At 33.2% G+C, this 18678-nt stretch overlaps 1 protein-coding gene across 1 annotated transcript; it reads right to left on the minus strand.

Moving 5' to 3' along the window:
- Positions 1-4579: 4579 nt before the first annotated feature.
- On the minus strand, positions 4580-10116 carry LOC145103910 (putative phospholipid-transporting ATPase 9). The gene is made up of 8 exons (XM_079041181.1): positions 9435-10116; positions 8001-9334; positions 7802-7912; positions 7348-7713; positions 7017-7125; positions 6477-6905; positions 6188-6379; positions 4580-5386 (listed from the first exon to the last, which is right to left on the minus strand). Exons 1-8 carry the CDS (start codon positions 9819-9821, stop codon positions 4748-4750), a joined length of 3567 nt encoding a protein of 1188 aa, XP_078897307.1. The 5' UTR covers positions 9822-10116; the 3' UTR covers positions 4580-4747.
- Between the last annotated feature and the right edge of the window lie 8562 nt (positions 10117-18678).

Consider the following 18678-nt stretch of genomic DNA (forward strand, 5'->3'; position numbering starts at 1 on the left):
ACAAATAATCAAATCGATCAGTTAATGATATTTTTTATTCTGAATAGCTCTAAATGTTTGTAATCAGACGCAAGACGATGTAGTTATGATTTACAATAGTAAATAGAAGCATTAATTGAGTTTAAATTCAACGAAGTTTGGATGGTCAAAATTGGTGTTCCATCATTAACAATGAATCAGAAAGTTACTTATGTACTGATGTTTACGAATTGAAAAAAATGTGATCAAAAGGAAATTCAAAGGCATTCAAAATTGATATGCTTTATTGCTCTCCTTTGGCTTCTCATCAGTTAGTGTCATCTATATCAAAAACAAAAAACAAAAAAACAAAACAAACAGTTAGATATACCAAAAGTTTAGATTCAAACAAATCACAATAATCACTCAATATGGTTAGGATTGTAAATTAGAACTTCCAATTGGTTGTGTTTTATGGTTAAATAATGAGAAATATTCTTAGTGGTTAAACCAAAAAAGGTACCAAATTCCCTTGGTTTTATATAATTTGCCCAAAAGGTTAAAGATTAAAGAGTAAGGACCCAATCTGTAGATTTTGAATAACCATATCACCATATGGACAATTCACCTAGTTTACTACTTTACTCTCGTAGTTATAAAGTCTTCCAAAGTCCTATGGTACTCCCTCAGTCGAAGATTCAAGTCGTGTCTGGGATATAGGTGGAACTAGGAGTAGGTTAGATTTTCCAATAAAAATAAAAAAAGTTATACATTATTTTTTTTTACTGTAGATAGTTTGTTATAGCTAACCCTAACCGGAAATATAATCAAATAATCAAAATCAATGCCATTTGACCTATTTTCGTATGTTATTGGAGATGATAAACCCTAGCGTTGTATGTTGTAGAAGATGAAATTATCGGGTATTTTGGGTATGGAAATGCTAAAGCTACTTTTTCCCTAGAAGCAAACAACCAAAACAAATGGAGAGAAAATGCAATAATTCAAAATTCAATCGTGTTTCCTATCTTTCTTATTTATGAGATTAGAGTCATGTGTTTGGATCCTTCCCGTCTTTCTTCCATAAGCAAATCTGATTCATTCTTTTTTTTTTTTTTTTATTGTCTTTGCAGATTTTTATATGTACCAAAATCAAGGTTGGAGGCTATTGATGCCAATTATACATGAATGCAGACTAGCAAAACAGATTTTTAGAATAGGTAAATTTCATGACACATGTTTAAAGAACCTTAAATTAATAGCAAAAGAGGGGAAAAATTATAGATTAAGAGCCCTGATCCTCAAATCGCAGAAAATTTTCATAAAACCGTAACGAAAATTGTTAATCGCACCCAGGGCCGCTCCAAACATATATGGGGCCCGGGGCAAAAAGAAAAAAAAATTGCCCTTTAAAGACAAATATAATAAAGATTAAAAAAAATATCATTTATTCTTTATTATAGACGTGTTCAATTAGCAATAAAAAGCAATCCAAATTGTTTATCTTCTGAGCTAATTTGAGCTAATTCGAGTTTGAATCAACTTTAGGCTCTAACAATCATTTAGACAATAAATTTTTTTTTATATATACACTATATAGCCCAGAAAATTTGGGCCCCCTACAGACATGGGCCCTAGGCGGTCGCCCGGGTTGCCCACCTTCTGGACCGGCCCTGATCGCACCTCATCTTCACGTAGAGCCATATTAGGTGTCCCTCTCGCAAGAGGGAATCGGTGACCGGTCTCCTGGCAAATCAGTGCGCCTTTCTCGAGGCGACGCTCAAGGAGTGCAATCATGGAATATCTTCAAAAACTCATCGGAATCGAGCACTGACACGTCAGGGCGTTCTTCGGGGAGCTTGGTGTATCCTAACATCTTTAAAGCGTAGACTAGGGCTTCCCAATTAATATTGTAGAACGCTCGGGTCGAATCTTTCTTCCATTACGATGACTTTTTTTACTTAGGATTTTGAGAGGGTAGTTGTTTGTTACTCCCTTCATCTGCGATTTGAGAATGTTGTGGGTTAATAGCATCATCTTCTTGTTCACCTCTACGGTGATGGTGTTTTGATCTTCAATTGTTCGGGGTTTAAATTTTAAAAAAACACCTCAGGTTTGTTTGTATTTACACCCCGTTTGGTTTAAAATTGAGGGGAAGGAATTAAGAATAAAAGTTTTTCTTTTTCTTTTTCCTTTCCATTTTCTTCCTAAAAAACGTAATAACAATAACAGTTTGTAAATGAAACTCAAAAAGACACTTTAATTTCTTTCATTTCCTTCTTCTTCTTAAAAGAAAACTCTAAGAATACAATTTTCCTCTCTTGTGCTTCCCTTTCTTTCCTTAAAAAACTCAAGACATTGTGTAAATGAATAAAAAAAAATCATAGACCAAACTAATCACATACTTATTCGTGTAATGTTCGGGTTCCTGGGTTTTCTTCTTCTTTGTTTTTTCTTTAAATTTTAAAGAATGTGCAGGCATAGGTGGGTTTTTCTAGGTTTTTGGTTGGAATTGTGGTTTTTTTTAGATCATATTGTTTTGATCAGTAAGAAATGTAAGGCTAAGGGGTATGGTCACCACCAACCCACTAGAAAAGTATTGTCAGCTCAGCGTCACGTCAGATCCAGTACATGTTCACTACCAAACCACTAGCCTTTGAAAATGGTTACCACTACACTTTATTTATCGTTTTATTTTTTATTTTTTTGTTGAGTATATTAAATAAAAAACATAATTATTAAACATAAAAAATATTTTATTAACAAAAAGTACATTAAATTAAAAAAAAACATAATTTATAACATTAAATAACATTTATAAATAATGTGGTTACCACTCCTTATTATTTATACTTTTTTTACTTAAATTAAATAAACGAAACATAATTTTTAAAAATAAATAAAAAATTACAAACTGTTTTTAAAATTATATAAATACACATATGTATATACTTAATATTAACAAAACCATTTTAACACACAAAAATATTAGCCCACTAAAAATATGTCTAGCCCATTTGAATTTAATTAACCCCAATATTTGTAATTTAAACCCTATTTCGCCTCTTTTTCTTCTCTTCGGTCGTTGCTTCTTTTCTTCTTCTGTATGGTTTTTGCAGCACCCTTTATTTATGTAATTTTTTTTCCGGCGAGCCTCATTCAAGAATTTTCGGCGCCTTTCTTGGTGAACAACGGTCATTTGACCATTTGGAATAAACGAATCCCATTGGTCGTTTGCAAAGCTATTCTCTCATCGGTTGTCTTTGTCCGTGGAGCCAGTCACGCCACAACACACCCCAGCTTCTTGGTGGCGGTGTTCACGTGTGGACAGAGGTGCCACATCAGCCTTCACGCGTGGTTTCGTCTCCGATACCGGATGGCCTAATTGTTATTATAGTGTTTTATTTTGGTATTAAGTGGAATGTATTTTTGGTTGTTAAAGTATTGATCTTTCCTAGGAATTTTCTAAACTTGTAGTTATTAGTATTACCATAATGTGAGTATTAAGTGGAAAAAAAAAAGGTTTATTTTTCTTTATTTTCTTCTTCTTAAATAAAACTCCAAAACACACTTTAATTTTTTTTCCCTTCCTCTTCTTAAAAAACACTAAAGAATAAAGTTTTTTTTTTCTTTTTTCCCTTCCATTTTCTTCCTTAAAAAACTCAACAACAGTTTGTAAATGAAACTCAAGAAGACACTTTAATTTCTTTCATTTCCTTCCTCTCCATAAAAGAAAACCCAATAACACAATTTTCCTCTCTTGTACTTCCCTTTCTTTCCTTAAAAAACTCAAGACATTGTGTAAATGAATAAAAATCATAGACCAAACTAATCACGTACTTATTTATAGGGTGACAACCGTGTAATGTTCGGGTTCCTGGGTTGTCTTCTTCTTTGTTTTTTTTTTTTTTTAATTTTGAAAAATATGCAGGCGTACGTGGGTTTTTCTAGGTTTTTGGTTGGAATTGTGGTTTTTGTAGACTTTCATATTGTCTTGATCAGTAAGAAATGTAATTATTATTATGGTGCTTTATTTTGGTATTAAGTGGAATGTATTTTTGGTTGTTATGTTAAAGTATTTGATCTTTATTGTATATTGTATATTGTTCCAAACGGCTCTCACTTGTGCTAGGGACAAAGGTCAATTGCACCTACAATGATAAACGTCTAGCAAAACTATGTTTCCCCTAACCAAACACAAATGTTTGTCTCCATAAAGCTTCTATCAACTCTTAATGGTAAATGTCTTGTACTTTTTATATCCCTTTATTCTTATATCGAAACATGGATCGAATCCTTCTCATATAGATTCAATACTGGTTTCTTGATATATGAATATAAATAAGATCATCAATGCTCAAATCTATCTAGTTCGTCAAAGGCCCAATCGACCGATACGATACTCCAAAAATTATAGGAACAAATTTCAATACTGGTTGTATTTGTTCATTACCAAGTTTAATATTGCATCTTATAGTAGTCTTTATGTCTACCTTGTTTAGATTAGTGTTTGACTAGATCAAGACATAATTATACCCTTGCTCAAAAGCCAACATACACCACATGTCTACGGATACTAAAAATCGTCTCGATTTCAAGTTTCACTTAATAACGACACCAATTTATGAATGAACATCCAAAAGGCTGAAATTTTACAACTAAAAATTGTTTTTATTATACAATAAATATCAAATAAAAGAATTACTTTCTATAACCCTGTACATCCACTATCCAAATTTACAATGTACAAACAACAAAATCTAAATCAAAATACATTATGTACCCAAAATCATCTCTCAAGATGTCGATCCAAATTATAAAAGTTATTATCTCTTGCTACCGAACGAGCAGTCAACCCCACAGTCATCCTCGTCCTTATCGACCTTTGTCTAACCATATTACAATACTCAGGATCTTCACCATGACCTTCATGTCTTATCCATTGCACCATTCCATGGTACCCCGGAAAGAACCTCACTTGAATCGCCTTAATACTAAAATACGGTATCAAAGAAGCAATCACTACAAAAAGAGTCACAACCCAATACGAAGGAGAAGGTGCAAGTGTTTCCACAAAGACATCATATGCAGTAGTTGAAATGGAGGCCGGGAGTGCACCATAAGCTAACAGGAAGAGGTACCACAGGAGTACACCTCCCCAAATGAAGATGTGTTGGATTAAGGTGAAGTAACTAACGGCTAGTGCCATCTGGCAGTTGACTACCCATACAATGCATGTGTACAATGTGGCCCCCACAATCTCCATCCCAGCTGTTTTTCCATTTTTGTCGTATGATTCGGGGTTTAAGGCTGTGATGCAGAGGAAAAAGATGATTATGCCACTTATTAGGCCGTTGAGCATCCAGCTGAAGATTCGACGCCATCTGAAGAGTGTGTTTTGTACACCTTCTTGGTATAGCAAAGGGAACTGCAAAAGAATAAATTGATGCTTAATAAAAATATTTAATAAAATCATGCAAAAAGTTAGGACTTAAGGGGGAATTTCCTTAACTTTATGTATTAAGTCGTTCATTTTGTATTAACTCAAAAAGAAACATACAAATGTAGTTTATCGGATAAAGTGGCTGAATTGATAATGATGTCTGTCTGGATAAAGTGTTGTATACCGTATACATACAATATGTTTCTTTTTTAGACCGAATAAACCATTAAACCGTCTTAATGAGACTAAATGACCATTTTACCCTTACAACTATAGTTTATCGGATAAAGTAGCTAAATGGATAATGATGTGGTCTGGATAAAGTGTTGTATACATACAATATGTTTTAGACTGAATAAACCGTTAAACCGTCTGAATGAGACTAAATGACCATTTACCCTTACAAGTATAGTTTATCAGAATATCGGATAAAGTGGCTAAATGGATAATGATGTCCGTCTAGATAAAGTGTTGTATATATACAATATGTTTCTTTTTTAGACTGAATAAACCGTTTAATTTAAATTAAATGACCATTTAACCCTTACATTCTAACAAACAATTTGTTTTAACAATATTCTATCAGTTTTAAAATGAGAGTAGTTGGGAGGAAAAAAGAAAGGCAAATAGCTAAACGGTTAGTGCCTCAATACATTAGGCCATTTTTTTTCTTTTTCTTTTGGTTTAGCCATTAAGTAAAAAAGGAACAAACCCTAATAAGTCTTTGTCTCCATTAATTCCATAAAATTTAAAAAAAATAATAATAAAATAAAATAAAATCAATACCTTGAGACAAAACCGAGAAGAAACATCTTGGTCAAAAACTCCCAATGCAATGACAGGAAGCGATGTGAAGAAGACGTTGTAAAGAGACAAATACCAATCATTATACGCAGGTTGTGCAGAGAATGATGCATAAGCTTCATACAAGAAAATCGTGGTTCCAAATACGATGTTTTTATAGAAAAAATAGCATATCTGCAAAAATTAAACCAAGAAAATCAATCAAATATTCAATATACGACATACCCTTGTGCATCAAATTTGGGGAATTTTTTTTTTACAGAATTCTTACCATTGAAGAAATTCTTCGGTAAGACCAATGTCCATGAACTAATAGCAAACGTTCCAAAAACCGGAATTGAGCAATTGAGATGTCGCTCGACATAACCGCCTGCATTCCCTCAACTCCACTGATTCCGATTCCGATGTCGGCTTCTTGAATCATTCCGACATCGTTAGCTCCATCGCCGATTGCTAATGTCGTCTTTCCGGTTCCCTCTTTAACAAGTCGTGTAACCAATGCCTTTTGTTTTGGTGATGAACGACAACAAATAACAGAAGCACATCCAATTGCAAGTTCTAAAAACTCGTTTTTTGTGTCATCGTTTAAGGCATACGCAAGAGATTTTCCATCAATGATCAAAGCATATGCCTCAGACTTTGAAGCATTCATCTGAGCCTTTCCTTCTGATATCTGTTTCTCAACACTAGCTTTCGAAACCTACAAGGACAAGTTTGTAATTTGCAATCAAGAAACTATCTGGTAAAATCATTAATTCTGTACTTGAATGTTAAATTGTTAACAATGTAAACGAGTAGCAAGCTCATTCACCTTCGCAATGACATTTTTATCCCCGGCTTTTTCTGCTTCTATGATTTCCGGTGACTCCAATGTTATTACTATCTGTTTCATTCCTTGTCTAAGCAAACTACAAGCAAAACTGCAAAAAGAGAAAACAAAATTTGTTATTTAACTTCAAAATTGACAAGATTTATATTCTGATTTTCGATATCTATGTTCAATTGCGTTATGAGTGATGAAAAGTTAAAGTTTTGATGATCAAGAAAACACTAAATCGACATCAAATTTGAATGCTGAAAGTACTAAGTTTGACTTTCGAAAGTTAAGAAACAGAGTATGAATAAAAGTACGAAAAGCTTACCCTATATTAATGGCTGTTTCCATTTTATCACCAGTTAAAACCCATATCTTGATTCCAGCTTGAGCAAGTTTGTCAATGCATTCTGGAACCCCTTTTTGAAGTTTATCCTCAACAGCAGTTGCACCAAGAAGTATTAAATCTTTCTCAATCTCATCTGTCACTTCACTTATCAAATCATCTCTTTCTGCACTAACCGAGTTTTTAGCTTCTGTGAATTTCTCATTGAATTCTTTGTATTCTTTGTCATTAAGTTCACGATATGCAAGTATTAAAGTCCTTAACCCTGCATCTGCATATTCATTCACATGTTCTCTTGTTTTCTCTTCGAATTCTCTCCCGTTTTTTGATAGTCTTTCAAACATCACACTGAAAAAAAAAATATAGAAAATGAATAAGAATAAATGACCATTTTACCCTTACATTCCACAAACAACTTGGATAGTTGTTTACTAACCTGTCAGCACCTTTAGAAAGTAATAATAGCTTTCCTTCATCATCCCTTACAATAACAGACATTCTCTTTCTCGTACTATTAAACTCTAGAACATTCAAAAGTTCATACGATCTGTAAAATAACAAATAATTAAACATAAGTATACTTTAAATTCGATAATAAAAGTTACCCATAATTCAAAAACAAAAAAAGATCAAACCTTTCGACATTTTTCTTCGATTTAGGATCAAACTCCATAAAACAGACACTTGTGTGTGTCCTTTTATAGAATTGAAACCCGAGTTCTCGAGCTGCAATCACAAAAGCTGCTTCATCAGGTGACTCAGCTTCATAAGTCACCTTCCCTGTTTCTTCATCCACATCAGGTATGGCTGTATGACAAATTGCTAATAATCGAAGAAACTTCTGTATCACTTCAGAACGTGGCTCATGAACCCATCTCCCATTTGTAATCCTTTCATCTTCAAAGTTGTATCCTTTCACTGATAAATGAGAAAACGCATCTTTTTCATCTTCAAGAAAACGAAATGGAGACCCTGTTTTTTTAGCCATGGCTCTTTCAACTTCTGTAACTTTACGCCCATAAGCTGTCCCTGCAACTGAGCATTTGATGAACTCCATCGAGTTCATTGTCAAAGTTCCTGTTTTATCTGATAAAATTGTATCAATTTGACCAAGTTCTTCGGTCAAATTTGATGTTCTAGCATGGGCGGGTTTATCAGATTCTTCATCGTACATATCAATGTCATTGTTGATGAAAATCGTCTGCAATACTTTCACCATTTCAATTGAAACATAGAGAGAGATGGGAATTAAGTAGCTGTATAGCATCACTGCTGTGAGGAAGTGATAGATTGCTGCCATGGGAGCTCGTTCAGGATCAAAGAAGATATCAGAATCGTCTGGTCTTAAATACCATCTTTTCATTCGATCACCATCTAAATCGTCTCTAGTTACAATCCCGAAATAGATCGACCCTACAAAAGCCATTAGAAACAAGACGAAGAACAAGAAATAGATGATGTTATCCATTCGTCTCTCGATTCTGCTTCTTTTTGAAGGTGGGTCCGTTGAATTTTGGATGACTTTCGTGTCATGACCAGTGAAGATCACGGCGCCATAGATGTAATCTGTGTTTCGAAGCTTGGAATCTCGTAAAAGAAGCTGTTGAGGTGAAAGTGGATATCGTTGTTCTTGAAACATCATTGTTCCAACGAACGTGTATAAACTTGCGTTTGGATCTTCGCATCTTACTGTAGCTTTGAAGTTGTTAAACTTTGAATCTTCGTTGATTGAAGAAGTTACGTCTAATGATTGTTTTAACTTCAAATTCGTTTCGCCATCTAGATTCATCGTTTCAACGTAACAGATTGCGTCATCGTAGCTTGATGAAAGCAAAAGAAGATCTGCAGGGAAGAATTCGTCTTTTTCTACTTTCACTATATCACCCACTCTTAGTTTCTTCCATTGGCTCGATTCGAAAACTCCACCACCACGATGAACTTTAACTTTTCGATTATTTACTTCATGATCCTGAAAAAAAAGGTTTGAAATTTCCAAATTAAATGAGGTTTAACTTTCTATATCATGAAATTAATCATCAAATATCTAAATTTCAAACTTATGGACATACCTGCTGTTGTCTTTGCCAATCTTCGATCCCTTCTTTCACCATTGTAGCACCAATAACGATAATAAGAGGAAGAACAGCACTAACAGGTGAATAAGGAGCTAATGGTGTAAAAGCTAAGATCCCAGTAACAAGAAAGTAGAAATTAGCGACTCTTCTAAACTGTTCAAACAATGATTTTGGGAGAAATGTTACTGGTGTGTACTTTGTTAACCTCACATAATTATCGGCGTAATTTTGAATCACGCCCTCTGATCCACCATTTTCATTGCAATAGATAACCCTTGAAAACCCAGGCCCTCCAATCTGTGAATGATCCTCTTCGAATGCACCTCTCCTAAATGAGTACATCTTGCTAAGATGCACCTTCTTTTTCCTCCCATGAGCCATGTTTACTGAAAATTCTTTCAGTAGAACTTGTTCTTACAAATACCCAGATGAAGAATCAATCGGAAACAACAAAAGAATGGTATTTTTTACACCTTCGGATTGAAGGGGCTCAAGCAAGAATTCGGCACCCAATAAAACCAAGAAAATATTAGATGAAGACGAACCCGTAAACCCCAGAAAACGAGCTGTGTACACCCGCGAATTGTAATGAAAGTAAATTAAAGGGGACCCGAAATTAAAGCTATGATGTTTATGGAGAAAGAATGAAAGAATGAAATGTTTGGAAACTGTAAACTAGATACCAAGGATATAAATGGGGCATAAAGAAGAAGAAGATAAGAAAACGTGAGTCAATTAGGACTTTTATGACAGACTAGAAGGTTTGAATGAGACTGTTTTGACTTCAAAATTAGGCTCAATAAACGCGCATGTCTGCCGTAAGGAAATTACAGAACTTTCAACAATCACCAACCAAAAACGAAAAAAAAATCAACAAAAAACATTTAAGGTCTTCGTATATCATACAAAGTCAGAAACTATAATTAACCATCTAGAAAACTTATTTTTCTTAACCATCACAAACTATAATTGGAGAGGTTGGAATCTCGGTCCATTTCTTTGTTTGTAACTTTTTTCTCTTGTTCTTTTCTCCTTTTCTGTTTTGTTTTGTACTTCCTCCATGCATCGTCTTGATGTGAGGCGTTATTTTTTATTATATATTTGCCGTTTCTAAAAAAAAAGATTAATATTTCTTCAAATTTTTCGTTTTCACTATTTTTCCGGTAATTAAAAAAAGATAAAATTACAAATATAGCCTAATCTTTTAATTATTTTGTAGAAAATAACCAAAAAAAACTCAAATTACAAATTTAGCCATGAAAATCGAAAATGGATTAAACTCATCTCCGATTTTAGCAATCCATCTGCGAATGTACAAGTCGTTAAAGCACGGCCGTGCTTTAGCGACTTATACGTTCATAGATGGACTAGTCCATCTGCGATTTAAGTAACCCATATGCGAAAGTGCATTTTTCCAGATATAAAAACGTTATTTTTTTTCCTTTATTTTTCACATTTTTTCTTTGAAGAATTCTCTCTCTGGAAGCAATGGATGATTTCGTGAACAATCCCGACAATATGGTAAAATCTTTACCCATTTTGTGTTTTAATCATCATTTATCAATTTTAGGCTTTGTTTATTTACGATTGATTGGGAAAATGTTTGAAAAAAACGAAAATATTACAAGATTTCAGGTGTTTTTCATTCAATTTTTTTAGATCTATGTGTTATATTTGATATTTACTAGATTTCAAAAGTAACATTGAGGTTTTGATAGCATTTAATAATTGGATCCATGATTATACAAGTGCATAATGCAGGTAAATCGTGCATTGTGAGGTTATACATTTGGTACTTTTGTGTTAATATGTTATATAAATGTGTTAATATGTTGTAATAATATGATTTTTTGATATAAAAATGATTATTGCTGCTTCATTATGTTGTACCTTTGCATTTTGAGGTTGTACGTATAGTTTATCAAAAAATATTAATTTAATTTTTGATGTTATAAATATGTTTATATATAGAAATATCGTTATAAATATGCTTATATATAGAAATATCGTTTATATACAATCGGTTTACTTGTCATGGTTTATATACATTCGGTTTATTTCTCAAAAAACATATTATTATATGTTGCAATTTGGATGCCGTTATAAATAGACATTTGATTTGTTTTTTGATCGTAATTGCCGAAGTTGTTTAAATCTAATAGTTTGTAGATTGTAATTGCCGATGTCTTTATAATAATCTGTTTTTTTTGACAGTTTTTTTTATTATTTAGTATAGTTACAAATAACAACTTACTATCTAAATGCTAATGTTTTTTAATCTTCTAACATGTTGTATTTCAGCATGATTCTATAATTTTAAATGTTAAAGCTGTTGTAAATCTAAAAGGATCGGGATGTAACATATGGCAAGTATTTGAAATATTGCATGGTGTGCGACGGGAAATTTTTTGAAGCATCGTGTTTGGTTATTTGTTGGACGTCCTTCAATTACAAGGGGACCTGTTGCTATTTCATAAAATGTTTATTCATCGGTTACGGCTAGACGCAGTAGTATGTCCAGATGGTATAAAGCGGTTGTATTTTAAAGTGGGAGATACTAAAATGGTTTATAGCCCCGAAGAGTTTTGTTTGATAACTGAATTTAATTTTGGAGTTTATCCAAACATGATTGGAAAAAAAAGTGTCAAAAGAAAAAAAAAATTAGTAGTCAAAAAAGATGTTTATTGCGGGAACGTCTCTTTCCGAACCACACAAATAGTTCGGTGAAAATTTGTGATTTGAAAAGTTTCATTTTAAACCAGCTCTTCTTAGCAGCTATCGACGATGATGCAGTTAGATCATGTCTCATGTCTCATATATTTAATTAATCAATTTAAACCTATCATGGATTTATAATTATCTTTTAACTAATCTTATAATTAAATTTTTTATTAAATCCATAAGGATAATTCAATTTAATTAATCTAATAATTAAATATTATATTTCCAAGATTATCTTCTAATATTTAGGGTTTTTATTTTAATAATCTAAGGCATCAAAAATCGGATTTTGACAGATTTAAGAATAGGTAATTACCAAATTTAACCACACAAATCAGATTATGTAGAAAATCCTGAATTTTCGATTTTTACTAATCTCACGTCGTGACAGAGAGCCTGTCACGTCGTGACAAACCAGATTGTTAAAATTTGGTTTTGTTCTATTCATCTCATGTATAAAAAAATGTTAGACACACCGACGCTCTGATACCCCTTATGGGTTTTATAGGTTACAAGAACTATGTTCTTGCGGGATTTCATTTAACACTTTAGGGCACATGAAACCTAAAGGATCTATGTCATACACTTTGAATGCAACATACTATGAACAACAAAACTAACATGAATCCTAATTAAAACCCTAGTATATCATAACACAAGAATTAGGGTTACATACCTTTGATTTGTTGTAGTAAACAAATCACTTCAATCATTCCTTTGAAGAGCTTGGAAAGCTAGAACAAAAAGTATGATACCTCTAATGGTTGACACCCAAACCCTGGAACTAGAAGATAATTGAGGAGAGAGGAGGAGAAGGAAATTTCGTTCATATACTTTTGGGAAAGTGTAACCACGAAATTTTCAAACTAAGGGGTCTTATTTATAGTGTAGGTAAGTTAGGGACAAAACAAGATTTGAATTAATTAAATAATAGATTTAATCTCAGTTCAAATTATTTCCTTATCTACTATCAGGAGGCTTTTAGAAACCCTAAAAGAGTTCCCAAAACCGTCTATATGATGGTAGGTTCTAGAATTATCTTTCCTTGTTCAATTATGAACAATTACAATTCACCCCTTACACCTTTAATTAATTTTAATTAATCCTGAATTAATTCCAAATTAATTCAGATTAATAATTAATAAATTATAATTGATTTCATATTAATTTATTAATCATATAAACTAACAAATCAATTATTTAACAATTGATCTCATATTAATTTATTATTCACATAATAAATTAACAAATCAACTATGTATTTCTAATTAATATATTAATCATATAATATATTAACAAATCATTTATTACAGTTTATTAATCATATAATAAACTAATAAATTTATCCTCTATACAAATGGCAATCTAATCAAGTTCTAGTTATGAGTGCAAACCAAAAAGGACTTTGTTACCGATTATAAGAATATACCAATTTAGTTATGAGCTTAGACACTTTAATCCAACAATTAGAACTGGCATATAACTTTTCAGAGTAATAAGGAGGATTATGCGTCTAAACATAACTAAAACCTCCCATATTATATTATACTCGCCTCTTGGTGCACTGAACGTCTGCTTCGGTGTACAAAACGTCATGATGACGACTCAATGAAGTAAATAAAGAGGCTTACGATAGTGAATGATACCTATTGAAAGATATCGTAAATAATACCTATAGAGTGGTCTCCTACCTTTAGAATATGCAAGATAAATAGTATGTCTAGTACGAGAGGAGTACACTTTCGATTTGGCGGGAAGATTGTTATTTTTGTGTAATCCCTGAAGTCGTCCCATCCTCTGGTGTTTCCACCGTCAACCAAGTTGAAGCAGAATTGCTATTAAAGATACACGTGGAAGAAATCCTAGTATATGGAAATTCGTTGTATATGCCTATATGAACACATCTATATGTGTTAAGTAGCTTTTAGGAGTAGTAACTTGGGGACTACGAGACAATTCTTGGGATGAGTATGACTAGGTGTAAAAAGTAGTAGAGGCCTATACTACCAGAAGCGCAGGACTTGCACTTGGATCAGGAAGAGTCACAAGGTTACCAAGGCACTGATAGTTGAATTCATTTTGTTTATTTTGCATCATTACCTTTGTTTCGGTAACAACTAATAAGATGATTGTTACTCCGAACCTAGTAATCATATCAAATCGAGTCTGACTTGAGAATAAGTCTGTGAAGTAAGTTAACTTGGTTCAAAGGACCATGTTCGATATAACATCTGACTTAAATCAGGAGATTGAAGGAAAATACAATTGAAGTGATGATAGAAGTATCGCAGTCGTCGTTAAGACTAAGCAACCGTTGCTAGAAATGCTACCTGCTATGATGTGATTACTGTTGGATTAGGTGTCTAAGCCATAACTATATTTGGTATGTACTTGACCCGGTTGTAGCATGGTCTTTTTGCTTTGCCTTCACCAAAGCAACTTGATTGGATGAATAATGGAGAAAGAGGTTATTATGGTTTATTAATATATTATGTGAATAATGTATTAAAAGAGAAATCATATTATTTAATTAATATTGGTCAATAATTAATTTAGAATTAATTTTGGGGTCAAAAGAGATTAATTGAATTAAGGGGACTGATATTGTAATTATGTGATAATTGCAATATGGGTTGAGGAACCCTAAAGAAGGGATGGACGAATTCTATGGGGAAGCCCGCGTAGAAATCATCCATATGAGGCCTTCTGGAAGGATCATGCGGACTGCTTAAGGCCTAAGCAATCTAATTAGGGTTTTGACTGAAACCCTAGCAGCTCACCTATATATAGAATCCCTAGGCCTCACAAATTCGGCTACCACAACCCTAGAAGGATTACTAGAGCCGGTTTTGAGCCTCCTCCCTCTCTCTCTTGCATTCTCCAATTGCTTTGGTGTTTGTGATCTACTAGAGGCATCACATTTGAGATGCTAGGTTCTCAAAAGCTCAAGATCTTCAAGCTTCAATTGAAAGGTAACATTCTTACTAGTTATTTATGTTGATTTCGATTTTTGTTGTATGCTAGTTTAGGGTTTGTAAGATTTGGATAATTATTGCATGTACAAATAGAAAAACTAGATCCAAAGCTTTAGGGTTTGCATGTGCACCATAGGATTGATGTTTTGCTCATAACCCAACATTGGTATCAGAGCCTAAGTCGTTTTTTCTTTTGTATTTGATGCATTGCTAATTTGTTCAATGCTGAAAAATCGAAAAATCTTGCATCTGACTGATGAACTCGTCGAGTCACCTGATGAACTCAACGAGTCACCTGATGAACTCAACGAGTCAGGGCAACTCGACGAGTCCAATCAGTGACTCGGCGAGTCGGGTCGTCTAGTGGCTGATTTTTCAGGATTTTGACTGAAATTGAATTAGGATAATTACCAAAAACGTTTTTTACCAATAAAATTCGATTTTTTCAATAAGATATTGATTATCCTAATGCAATTCAAAGATAATTGTCATAAATAAGATAATTACTTGTTTTATATGATAAAGATTGAGTATTTGTATTTTGATTTGAATTATTTTGTCAAGAAAATAGATTATGTCAAATTATCTGATAAAGATTAATAATATGATTAACTAATTATTTTTCAAATTTGATCTAAAAGATGTTTTGAAAAGTTTTAAAACTTGCCCTCAAGTTTTGGAATTTAAATTTTTGATTAATAGTTTTAATTTTGAAATATTTAAATTCTAAACCCTAGAGTTTTAAAAGTTAAAATTCAACCCTTATATTATTATAATATAAAAAGATTAATAATTATATATATATATATATATATATATATATATATGTATAAGATAAGCTAGTCTTACCGTTAGTAGGCCTCATTCACGAAGCCGATCTATAAGGGGGGTATAAGGTTACTGCCTATAAAATGGTGGTTTAATGGGTGTCAACTATCACCCACCGCTTCCTTGATTGGTGGAGGGTCGTTAGCCGAACGGGTAGGATAGGGCGACCAATTCCTCATTAATAAGTATAAATGATTATATAAAGTAACTAAGGGGTTGTTTGATATTGCCTCTAACTGGGTCCAATAGATGACTCGGTCCGAAAAAGATCAATTAGCATGTTTGATTTCGTTTTAAAATCAAGGACTCGGTCCATGTTGTGGACTCAGTCCAAGAAAAATGGTTGATTCGGTCCTTCACTTTCAATTGATGGATTGGGACAAAAACGTGAGTTGCCCTTGCCATTTCCGATATTGCCCTACGCATTGTGACAACCTCCACAGAAAAAAAAAGGCAGCAATGTTAGGTGACCAGGTCTTCTTCCTTGATTGCCCTTTTAGTTTACATTGACGCTTTCTCTTTTCCCTCCATCATCACACCTCTAGGCTCCAACGATGCTTCTTCTCTATCGACCCAACAACGACATGTGTGCCGACTCCTCCCACCTCCGACCTACGCCTTGGGTCGCCTCCATCTGGCACCGCTTCGCCTGAGTTCTGGCCCCCTTCCAGAGGTAGGAAAATCCTTTTTCCCCCTTTTTGCTTACGCCACTGAATGATTTCATCCAAGCATATTTCAATTGAGTTTTATTTTGAGTGTTTCTTGTTATTGATCAATTTTATTGTTTTATTATGAAGTTGAGAATTATTTAGTTTAGTTTATAATTCACATATTCGTTAAAGTTTTCTTTGTTTCGTCTCCTAATAACTATGATTTTGGAATTGCAGATAGTCGATGTTGTGTTAATTCAGTGTGAATGTTTGCCCGTAAACCGTTTGATGAAAGTCCTAAGAGAAGCAAATTGGTCAAAATTGACAGAAGAAAGACATATTTGTTTAGTATTTTTCATTCAACCTTTATAAGGTTTGAATATTTCATAGCCTAGTCTTCAAAAGAATACAAACACACAACAATAAATTACCCTTGTATATACATATTACTGTAATGTATTTATGCTTGTGTGTTTGAGGTAATGTATCAAAGAGATTTACATGTTAGTGAATTCAATTCTCATTCACATAATCATATCATGCTATTTTGTATTGACAGCTTATGAAAGCAATCAGGGAAAAGAACATAATATTTGTTTGGATCAATTTTGACATTATCCTTAACTTTCAATGTCAATTTTGACATTTTCTGGTTAATAAAATGGTTTTCAATTACAAAGATTGGGGTTATCTTTTATCTCTAATGAATCAAACAAAAGGGTTAAATCGTAAGGATTGTTGCTTTGTTGTTGTTATTGTGCACTTTGTTTTCCACTAAAAGCTTGATAATTTGGTGTATAATAAGCTTAAGAATTTCGTTTTAAGAATGCCAAAGCTCTCATGAACTAGAAAAAGTCAAACACTATACATTCATGGATTGAATATTTGAATTTATTCATGTATATTACTTTTTTAACGAAATAAAAACCGTGTTTGTGGAGCACGTGAGCAAAAGCAAACAGGAGCCAAAAGAATGCTCCTCCAAGTGTTGAATCAAGCTTTTAGCTAAAAGAATGTAATTTTAATGTTAATTCCTTTAATTGTTAATTAGTATTTAATAGTATTAAATGTTTATATAAAAAATGTAATGTTATAAATTAAATGGCACATCATAAACGATTGTTATAAAAATATTGTTTGAGGATAATATAGTCATTTGCCACAGTCAGTCAGATGCACAATCAAACAAAAAGTTTCAGTCAGAAGTTAACTCAGTCAGAAATTCTAACCCAATCAGCTTCTAACCCAGTCAGCTCTTACCCAGTTAGCAACTATCAAACAACCCCTAAATGTTTTTATAAATTCCCAATCTTAGTTACTTTAGGAAAAATGTGAAAATGTATGCTATTCCATGAAATTACACTTTGCACCTTGCCAAGTCGTTAGTGGAGCGTGTGTGGTTAACCGGCACACTAATTTAGGACTAGCAAAGGTGGCAAACGGTAACTTGATATTTATCATAGATCAATGGAGCGTGTGTGGATAACCGGCACATTGATTAGGTGGTAAATGACATCGAGAGTACCAAGTACATTTGCATGGTTATTCACACCTTGTTTGTGATCCTAGGTATCCCAGTCACAAACTTGAAGGGCATAATCGAGATTTAAACATGCCATTGAAAAGTTCAATGAATCTCAAAAGAATCTAGGATTTTTAGTTCATTTAAAACTTAAATCCTTTTCGTTTTTCATGGTGGAAATTGGTAAATCGTCATTTACCTACCTTCATATTATTTGCAATTAGATTACGGCATCCCTCTTCTGAATTGTAAATAATTATGTTGGGTCCTAGCCCTAATTTCTCATTTGGGTGTTTAATTGGGGATTATTAGCTAATCTAAACTTTGTTCCTTTTCTATTTCAGATGTCTACTCAAAACAACAACGCTTCTGGCTCATTCTCACTCATGAACTTGTGTGGGAGGGTGATATTTGATGGAACCAATTTCAATGATTGGATCCGCAACATACGCATGGTCACCCGCTACGAGGACAAATAGTATGTTCTCGACAAGGAACTGAAGGAGGTCAACGTGAACACTGCTACTGAAGAAATTGCTGCC

This window comes from Lactuca virosa, chromosome 4, assembly GCF_052849685.1.
Source record: "Lactuca virosa cultivar CGN04683 chromosome 4, Lactuca_virosa_CGN04683_v6, whole genome shotgun sequence".
NCBI classification, from domain to species: domain Eukaryota; kingdom Viridiplantae; phylum Streptophyta; class Magnoliopsida; order Asterales; family Asteraceae; genus Lactuca; species Lactuca virosa.